This window comes from Erinaceus europaeus, chromosome 2 (assembly GCF_950295315.1).
Source record: "Erinaceus europaeus chromosome 2, mEriEur2.1, whole genome shotgun sequence".
In the NCBI taxonomy this organism is placed as follows: domain Eukaryota; kingdom Metazoa; phylum Chordata; class Mammalia; order Eulipotyphla; family Erinaceidae; genus Erinaceus; species Erinaceus europaeus.
In genome coordinates, this window is record NC_080163.1 from 112,434,892 (window position 1) to 112,445,730 (window position 10,839).

A 10,839-nucleotide genomic window follows, 5' to 3' on the forward strand; every position below is an offset into this window, starting at 1 on the left:
ACCCCTCCTACCCTATGGTTTTGTTAATTAATCCTTTCTTAAATAAAAAAAATTAAAAAAAAAAAGTAAATCATTTGTGCTACAACTATAAACCTCCCTAGCTAGCTGATGCTTTGTAACACAGTGTCTCCAGAATAAATATGTCCTTTGTCATTATTCTAACCAACTCTTGATGTAAATCTCCTCCTTTAGGTAAACCTCCTCTTTACCTTGGGCCCTAAGTCCCCATATACCCATCCAGAACTTCTAAAGACTTCCTTCTAAAGGAAAAATAGTCCCCCTCTTAGAGTCCTGAGATATTGGCATCTATTCACAGGGCCAGAGGCTAGTCCAGGATTGAGCTTTCCATGACCCTGGGCCCAGCTCAGAAAAGAAGAAGCATTTATTCCCTAGTGTACTGAATGAAAGCTCTGTTCTTATCTTCTTGAATCTAAACTAAATAATTAAACATATGGGATGCCCAGTTGCATCTTAACCCTTATCAACTTGTGACTTGTACACATCTAAACATCTGGACTTCTGCTTGATAAAAGTTTCCTGAACAGACCATCATCAAAGAAACTTTGAGGACACTTTGGCCTCAGCCCTTCACCTGAACAAACATGTTGCTTCCTCTTTGGTGTCTCTGTGCCCCTCCTCTCAGACTAGAAATACAGCTGACTCTGCTTTCCTGCTCACAACTCTTATCTCATCCTGACCTGACCTCCAGGTAATTCCCAGCATGAAGTTCCTGACCCTGCTCTCTGCCCTTCTCCTCCTGACCCTGCATGGGCAGGCTCAGCCCGTGGGAGAGGCACCTGACCAGCTGCCCACAACCCAGGAACAAGTTCCCATGACTAATGAGGACACCCCTCTGGACCAGACTATGACTGAGGAGCAGGGCATGGCCATCTCCATTACAGGTGATGAACAGCTTGCTGAAGATGCTACAGGTGAGACTAGTCACAGGCTAATCAGGTCTAGGGGTTTACAGGAAGTACACATAAGTGGGGTTATATGACATATATATTCACATTCAGGATAGAGTTGGAGCAGGTGATGCTGAGTTAGAGAGAAAGGTTGTTGGTGTTGTGGCAGGAAATAAATACATGATAGATGATTCTTCATGACCAGAAAACAGCAGGTAAAAACCCTCATCAGTGAAGACAGGCCTGAGTTCTCTGCACCCTACCTGTGATTACCTTCTCTCAGTTGATACGTGTCTCTTAGGCCATGTATTTCATTGCCTCTCTTCTCCTTCCTTACAGTGTTTCACCTTCTTCTTCCTACTGCAGGCTCTCGGAGAAGCATGAAGTGCTACTGCAGAGTGAGAAGGTGTGATCCCTGGGAGCGCCGTATTGGATACTGTAGCACCAAGCTAAAGCTTTGCTGTAAATGAGCTTTGTGGGCGAGACTCAAAGCTGTTTGCCTTCCTGCTGTATACCCAGAAAAGCATTGACTCTTCATGATTTGTAACCTTCCTTCTCTTGGTTGAATAAATTTCAGACACTAAATTCTTTATGTTTGGCAGTTTTCTTTCTCTCCAGTATTTTTTTAGTTTTTGCTTTTTCCCGTATGGCTTATCTGTATGCTTTAATTATACGTAGAATTGTACACTGAAACATCTATAGTAACTTAACATTGCTAAACCTCGAAACCATAACTTTTAGATTATTTTTTATATTTTTATTGTGGATGGAAATATAAATTGAGGGAAGAAAATGATAGAGATGGGGGAGACAGAGAGACATCTTTAACACTGTTTCACCACCCCAGAAATATTTTCCCCAGCAGATAGGGACCACAGGTTTGAACCCAGGTCCCTGAGCACTTTAATGTGTATGCTTTACCAGGGCGCCATCTCTGTACCTCTCCTTAATGTTATAATTGGCCCTTGGAGATACTAATCCAGTTCCCTGAATTCACAGGTGAAAGTGCAGACAGGAAGGATTCAGTCCTTCCCTAAGGACCCTGTTAAAGTTAAAATCAGGATGGGGATGAGAAGTGAAGAAAGGTTTATGTTTATAAAGGTCCATAAATTGCTCTCCCTACCTACCAGCTATTTGCCTGTGGCAGCCTTAACCCAGAACTTCTAAGCATCAGTTGTGCTCTGTAACATAAACCCTAACATAACAAACAATTACTGTTAGACTACTTCCCTAGCACCTGGCTTTGGAGCTAAGTCAAATTCACTCTCATGTTAAATTCCTAAGTCACAAGTCAAGGGAAGCCTTATGGTCAATTAATTATCCATAGTATGGACTTCCTGCTCTTTCGTGGTGCCATGAAATACAAGTGATTCAATTAGGGAAGGACAAGAAAGGCACTTCCTAAGACACCATTATAAGTAAAAGCAGGTTTGAAGTTTAAGGACAGTAGATAGTAATGTTTGCTGTAGGAAAAAAAAAAAAGGAGGGGTAGAGCAGTGTCTTATTCTGAATGATTATTTACAAAAAAGTTGTTATTTAGACAGAGGCAGAGAAAGAGAGAGAGAAAGAGAGAGACAGTTTGTCCATGGCACAGAAGCTTCCTTCAATATGGTGGGAGCCTGACACAAACCTGGGTCATACACATATCAAAGAAACACACTATCCAAGTGAGCTATTTTTCTGGCCTTCTAAACATCTTTTAAATTCACAGTAATTTACTGAACATCAGTAGATTTTTCTAAGAAAAAAAAAGAAAACACCCCAGAAAATAGCCAAGGATGGGCAGGAAGAAAGCAAGCTCAACTAGGTAGATCACAGGAGCTGTATACATAATGCCTCAGGTTTAATATCCAGTGTCACCATATGCCAGAGTTGAGTGGAGTTCTCATCTCTCTTTCTCCCATAGTAAAGACAGCAGTGTGTGTGTGTGTGTGTGTGTGTGTGTGTGTGTGTGTGTGTGTGTGTGTGTGTGTGTGTGTGTGTAAAAGAGGGAGGGAGAGAGAGAGATGGAAACTGTGCTCAAGGATGAGCAGTGAAGCATCATAGATGATTCTACACCCAAGTAGAGACTCCCAGGAAAGTTCAGGCTCATGGGCTCTGCTATCTCAGCAGGGTTAGATGAAGTCACAGTGACAACAGAAAAGGAGACAGAGCATGCTCACTGAGAAATTGGGTGAACAGAGGTGAGAAATCTGGTGCCAAGTGGCATCCTGTAAGGGTGAGGACTATACAGGGAAAACTGAAGTCATTAATTTGAGAAATTTGGTTCAAGGTTACTAATTCCAACAAGCACCACAAGTGAATTATGAACATGTACTTAGTATCAGCTACCTTTCTAAATGCTTATATGTATCTTGATGCTGATCATGTGATGCTGTGAAACATCATAAGGTGACACTAGTAGCAGTCTGCTGTGCAACTCAGGCATCCAAGTTCAACATCCTCGAGGAAACACTCACGAAAGACATGTCTCTGATATCTGATTGCTGTAAAAAAATGGCGACTAATCCCTAGCACTGCAAAAACGGTATTATCTGTTTTCCATCTACACCATGCCTCGGCCTCACGTGAGCTTAATGTGCAGCTTGGCGATACGAGAATCCGGCATGAAGCCCAGCCAGTCTATCTTGGCGTTACTCTCGATCGCACTCTGTCATTTCACGAACATCTGATAAAAACTGCAGCAAAGGTGGGCGCGAGGAATAACATCATTGCAAGACTGGCCAGCTCCTCATGGGACGCGAGTGCTTCCACACTACGATCATCATCTCTGGCATTATGCTATTCCACTGCAGAATACTGTGCCCCAGTATGGTTCCATAGCCCCCATGTCCACTTGGTCGATTTCAAATTATATTCCTCCATGAGGATAATTTCTGGAACCATCCGTTCCACCCCGGTTCCATGGCTGCCAGTTCTTAGCAACATCGCCCCGCCAGATACTCGTCGGGATGTGGCATCATCTAAGTTCATTTCCCACGTCTATGCTCGACCGGACCTGCCAATATACGCGGATATCTTCGCCCCTTCTGTCCAACGCTTGACGTCTCGTCACCCAATCTGGTCCCCTACGCCTACACTGAACTTCTCTGTTCCAGACTCTTGGAAACAGAGTTGGCAGTCAGCTGAGGTAAAGAACAAACACCTTATCACAGACCCCTGTAAGCGTCAACCTGGCTTTGACCTAACACGTTATGATTGGGTCCTCCTCAATTGCTATCGAACAGGCCATGGCCGGTGCGCCGCTATGTTCCATTGCTGGGGAGCCAGAGACAACCCGAACTGCCCCTGCTGCTACAGACAGACTATGACCCACATAGTCAACGACTGCCACCTCTCCAGATTCAAAGTAGGTCTCAAAACTACATCAGGCTCAACCTGACGCTGTTGACTGGCTACGGAAGAAGGGCAAACACTAGAAGAAGTAGCAGTCACAGAGTTTTTTCCATGTCAGGCATTCCTCTAAGCACTTTATATGGTTGTTATCATCTTAGCTTCAAAACAACACAATGAAGAGGAAGAAGCCAAAAGTTAAAAAGGAAATTTTGTAAATAGCCACTGCACAAAAATCAGGTAGTCAGGGACCTTGCTCACAAGCAGAGCACCGTCCTATGACAGGGACAGTGTCACCCAGATTCCTGACATTTTCTTTGCACTTTCTGTTATGTGTGACTCCTGATATTATCCATTCTTAACTAACAAGAACACATTGGTTCCTTGTTGTTTTCTTTCTGCTTTCTTTTCTGATCTATTTGTACACTATCTCAGCAGGTCAACAAACCTTCTTGGCCTTCGTTGGCATGAGGACAGTGCTATCACAAGCACAGTTAAGTGTTCCTAAAAAACAATGACTTTCTGTAAGCAATGTGGCAAGTATCTAGCCCATAAGTGACACAGTGCAGCAAGAAAGGCAAAGGTTCCCTGTATGCCCAGGCAAAGTGGCATTCTGACAAGAAGCAGAGTGGTTATGGTGAGAAGATGAGCCTATTTTCTGGAAAAGGGCTAAAGACACATAGAAGATTGAGTTGAGGCTGGAGTGCCATGAGCTTGGCTGCAGATGTGAAAGAATGCTGGAATCAGGAGAGTAAGCTGGGAAGAGGTGAGAAGAGAAAGGGCCAAGTGATCCCATTCTCATTCAACTTTTGTTTGTGATAAAGACAAGAAAATCTTGATGCTACATTTAAAAAAAAAAAAAGTGCTGAAATGGGTGTTTTCCCTGTTAATCTTGGTAGCTGGTAATAGGCCAAAGAAAGAGCTCCCCAGGAAGGATGCTCACATTGTCTTATAGGGAGCACAGATTTGACCCCTATTAGCACATGGAAGGTGCTATGGCACCTAAGAACTGTGGTGTTTCTCCATTACCCCCCCCTTCTCCCTCTCCCTCTCTCTCTCTCTCATTTAATTTTTTTATATTTTATTGGGGATTAATATTTTACAGTCGACAGTAAATTCAATAGTCTGTACATGCATAACATTTCTCATTTTTCACATAACGATATAACCCCACTAGGTCCTCTGCCATCCTGTTCCAGGACCTGAACTTCTGCCAGCCACCCACCCCAGAGTCTTTTGCTTTGGTGCAATACACCAACTCCGATCCAAGTTCTGCTTAGTGTTTTCTCTTCTGATATTGCTTTTCAAGTTTTCAAGTTTTGCCTGTGAATGAGTTTTGCCATATTCATCCTGTTTCTGATTTCACTTAACATGATTTCTTCAAGCTGCATCCAAGATGGGCTGAAAACAGTAAAATCACCATTTTTACTCTGAAAATGTCCAATAGTTCTAGTTCATCTATCTCTTCAACTCCTTCATTTCCTTATTTTCTGCCTGGATGATCTGTCAAGTTGAGAGAGTGGTGTGTTTAAGTCCCCCACTATTACTGTGTTGCTGTGAATATATCACTGTAGCTTTTTTAGTAGATGTTTTATGTATTTAGATGGTCTTTCCTTGGGTGAATAGATGTTGAACTATTAAGTCCTCTTGATTGATGGATCCTCTGTGCACTAAGTAATGCCCATCACTATCTTTTAGATTTTTCTTTATTTTAAGGTCTATCGTGTCAGAAATGAGCATAGCTGTTCCTGCCTTCTGTTGTGGTACATTGTGGGACTATGTGAAAGCTTGGTAGAGCTTAGGGGAGATCTCCCATCCTTGGATGGAGGTCTAGAAAGACACCCCACTTGTTAGCCTGTCTCCTTATAGAGATGAGCCAAGAGGGAAAAGTCTCCCAGACTCAGTTTCTCCTTGTTAGTCTCTCAAGCTCACAGAAAGCCTACAAGCCTCTCACACTTAGTTCCCCCTGCTAGCAGCAGGCCAAATGGTTGCCTGCTTTAGGGTTCACTCAAAGTTCACACATCCACTTCATATTTTGATCATAAAAGAGAACACACTCTATCATACATCCCAACCTACATCAGACAGTGAGACCCCATATTCTATTTCCTCATTCCTTTGATATCTGTGATTCACATCAAGCTTTGTTTTTCTTCTTTTCTACCTCACCTTACTGGTTTAACCCCTATGCTTCTCTCAAATACCTTTGGATAATCAACGTGCCTGCATCATGGAGACTAATTGTTTTGACCTTTATGTATTTCATCAATTCTTGTCATACCAGCCTCCTACCATAGGAGCAAGCTGACCTTTAAGAAACCTGTAATTTCTGATATATGTGAAAAATGTTCTTTGTTTAACTCTCTATAAAAACCTGTACCCTTCTCCAAATAAACGAATGTTCACACCAGAATGTTTCCCGATGCCTCTTTCTAATTCACATGGCCTCTAGAGCCAGTGAGGGCTGGCTGGTGCCATTCCATGTGAGCCCCAGCAGTACACTGGCTTGTATGGTAGTTTTCCATCCTTTCACTTTGAGTCTATATTTGCCGGGCTCGCTTTGCGGGTGGGAGACAGACAATCAGAGACTCAAGGCTGAGCTGTACACAGTATCTCTTTATTCATGTGAAATGCAGCACAATCTAAGCCAAGATATCCCTAATCACAATCCTGTCCTTATATATATATACTCGCCAAGTAGGGTGGAAACAGGATGTGACATAGAGAGGGTGGACCGAAAAGAAATTGGTGAAAATCAGGGTGTGACAAAGAGAGGGGGTGGAGCAGAAAGACATCGTGAACCAGTGGGGATTAAACCAATGCCCTGGAGGCAGGGTAGTGCTTAGTTAACAGTGGTTATGTAAATAGAATACAGTATGTAAATAGAATGTATTTACATACTGTTATGTAATGTAATGTTATGTAAATAGAATAATGTAATGTTATGTAAATAGAACTGTACTGTAACTGTAATGTTATGTAAATAGAATACAGTAAATAGAATACAGCAGGGGGGGATTAAACCAATAAAACAGAAGGGGTCTTAGAAGCACACCAACATATATTTGTCTCGTTGAATTAGGTGGGATTCCTGCAGACAACATATGGTTGGGTTATGTTTTCTGATCCATCTTCCTACTCTGTGCCTTTTAATGGGTGAATTCAGGCTATTGACATTTATTGATATTATAGATGATATTTTAATGCCATTATTGTAGATTTTTAGAGTGTTCTGACATATGACATGTTTATGGTTATCTGATTGCTTATAGAAGACTTTTCAGAACTTCTTTCAGGGTAGGCTTGGTAATAGTTGATTCTTTCAACTGTTGCTTTTCTGAGAAGGTTTTGATGCCTCCATCTAGTATAAATGAAAGTTTAGCAGGATACAGTAGTCTTGGTTGAAAGCCTTTCTCATTGAGCACTCGATATATATCTTGCCATAATCTTCTGGCCTTTAGTGTTTGTGTGGAGAAGTCTGCTACTGATCTTATGGGTTTTCCTCTATAGGTGACTCTTTTTTTCTATTGAAGCCTTCAGGATCCTTTCTTTATCCTTATTCCATTCTAAATATGATGTGTCTTGGTGTCTTTAAGTCTGGGTTAATTCTGTTTGGGACCCTCTGGGCTTCTTGAACCTTTATGTCTTTGATGTTGTCTAGACTAGAGAAGTTCTCATCTATTATGTTCTATAGAATCCTTCCTTCCCCTCCCTCTCTTTCTTCCTCTGACAGGCCTATAATGCTTACATTATTTCTTTTAAAGTCATCACATAAGTCTCTGTTGCTGTTTTCAGTATCTCTTAATCTCTTTTTGAGATCTCTTACTTCTTTCTTAATTTTCTCTAATTTGTCCTCAATTTTGCTATTTCTGTTCTGCCTTATTTACTCTACTCTTTCTCCCCTTTGTTGTTTTCTGTAGCTCAGCTATTTTGTTACCCTGTTCTGATACTGTATTAGCTTGTTCAACTAGTTGTGCTCTTAGCTCAACTATTTCAGCTTTCAGCTCTCTAATTGCCTCAAGGCAGTTAGTGTTTTCTTTCAGAATCTCATTTGTTATTTCTGCATTTCTAATGGCAATTGTTTCAAACTCTTTCCTCATTCCTGTGACTATTCCTCAGCAAGCATTTGGATATTGATCTCATTCTTCTGTGCCTCAATCCTTGTGAGGCTTTTAGCTGGACTTTTTCTCTAGTTCATTTCTCCAATGTTTCTCCTTGGTTTAACTATTATTATAGTGTGTTAAGAGGTCCTTCTCTCAGTACTTTTCAGTCCACTGATCACTCTTGCCTGGACCAACTTGTATCTAAGTAAGGTACTTAAAGAGTTCACAGTTGTGGATCTGAACAGTCTTTTCAATGTTATCTCAATCCCTGAGTTGAAGCACAGTGGCTATTAAAGCCTCTTTTGTTCCCTTCTTCCCTGTGGGCTATAGTAGCCTGAGAGCTTTTTACCTATAAGTATGTTTTTTAGCTTAATCACTCACTCCTGACCAAAAGATAAAGCAGGGTGTAGGAAGAGATAGAACAGTGGTTATGCAAAGAGACACCTCAAAGATCCAAAGCTCCAAGCTCAATTCAGCTTCTCTCCTGTCAGCCAGAGCTGAGCTAGGCAGCACTATTGGACCCTGTGAGTCCCTAAGCAAGTCCTTGCCAGGCTAGCTTCGTGGGAGAGAGAGACAAGGAACTTGTGGTGGCACGGGAACACAATTCTTTATTGATGCAGGAACGCCCCTGATTTGGGTGTGAGCATAGCAAGTTAGGCCATATGGCACCAAACCACAATGGCCACCTCCTGCTCTGCACACCAGCCCTTCTCCAGGTTGGGATGTGGGAGAGAAAAGAGAATGAAACCAGGAACAGAAGTGGGTTTTATGGGATAAAAACTGTAAGTGGCAAGTCGGAAATGGAATGGCTAGGAAAAGGGTGGAGAGAGGCAAAGGGCATGCTGGGAAGGTGGAAGCATCCTTACCAACTGTTGCGATGGTTTTAACTGGTGGGAATTAGCAATACCCTGAGGGGATAACATAGTGGGGATCTTTCAGGCAAAACAATTATTATGTAAATAGACCATAGTATCAGCAATGGAGGAAGCAGCAGAGTGGGGGGGGGCTGGCTTAAGGCCCTATAAGCCTTGTTTATAGTCTGTAGGTTCTGAGTAATTATTCACCATGTTCTCATCAGGAAAACACTGTGGAAAGGCTCCCACTACACAGCCCCACTGCTAGACCACCAGGTTATAGATCCTCTCCTGAGTTTCCTGGTCAGTTCTTGCCCCCCCCCCAATTTCACCACAAGTTCTCTCCTTTGATTCTCCATCCTCTGGATGCTGTATCAAATGGAGACTCACAGTTACATTTGGTGAGTCTTAGGAGAATCCTCTCCTCCATTCAGCAGTCTTTTTGTTGGTAAAACAAGACCATGGCTTCTCAACTGGCAAACTGCCAGACTGTTACCAGCTGCCCAGGAGGAGATATGGTTAAGTAGATGAGTTGAATGAGTTCTTAGGTTAAGTAGATGAGTTGAATATAAAGACAATATTTCCCTAGCTATTAAAGCAAGACAGAGTGAATTAAAGCCTCGGTGAGGTCTGTTTCCCCAGACTGAAACTAGAGACATCATCAGGGTCTCCCTCACAAACCCAAGAGGAGAGGGACCCAGTAGGTGCTCCTGCCCAGTGACCAGTGAAAAAGTGCTCCCTGTCAGCACCCTAGAAGGTATATTCATCCAATACCCAATGAAGGAGATCCTTTTCAATACTAGTCTCTAGGTATTGAGTGTACTATCCTCACTATAAGATAATAATGGTAAGGACTGACCCAATTTTGAAGGAAAAGCTGGATCATCTTACACTGCAAGTTGAAGAAGAATGGTCCTGAAGTGAGTGTGGCCTAACATGTTCCCAGCTGTGATCATGGACTGTGAGCTCAGACTTACAGGGACTCAGTGGTTACACAGCCTTTTGTGCTAAATGTGAATATATATGGGTCCTGGGTCATATTGATGGGGTAAATAGTTATTTGTATTTATATGTTTTCTTCAAGGGCCAAGTTACTCTCTGCCTAACCCAGCTTTCTAGTTCTATTCTCAACTCTGATACCATCTTTCTATAAAATATTTTTAGTCCTCCTGTATATAAGTTACTAAATTTAGGCAAAAATTACTCAACTCATGGACCACTTGGAACATTCTTAAAATGGACTCCTGGTCAGGGGTAGATTGTATAATGGTTATGCAAAGAGACTCTCATTCCTCAGGCTCCAATGTCCCAGGTTCAATCCCTTGCACCACTAGGAGCCAGAGCTGAGCAGTGGTCTGGTAAAATAAAAATAAATTAAAAAAAAAAGACTTCCTAGCTTCTTTCCACCCCAAGAACCCTAATGTCATCTACTCTAGTCCTACTTTTTTGTTTCAGTTTATTGAACATTTGTTCTGCTTTATATCTAACCGCCTTTCAGTCACTAAGTTACAGATGCTACTATGATTCCAACCTGACATGTCTGAACAGATGACCTCACCAATATGTCCTGGAACCTCACCTTTCCAGAGCCCTATCCCACTACTGAAAAATAGAAACAGGCTAGGGGTATGGCTTAGCCTT

General features: G+C 42.1%; 1 protein-coding gene across 1 annotated transcript; it reads left to right on the top strand.

Moving 5' to 3' along the window:
- Positions 1 to 674: 674 nt before the first annotated feature.
- LOC132536967 (neutrophil defensin 1-like) lies at positions 675 to 1,479 on the top strand. Its single transcript, XM_060186442.1, has 2 exons — positions 675 to 932; positions 1,275 to 1,479. The coding sequence occupies exons 1-2, from the start codon at positions 722 to 724 to the stop codon at positions 1,376 to 1,378; spliced, it is 315 nt and encodes a 104-aa protein (XP_060042425.1). The 5' UTR covers positions 675 to 721; the 3' UTR covers positions 1,379 to 1,479.
- The last annotated feature ends 9,360 nt before the right edge of the window (positions 1,480 to 10,839 follow it).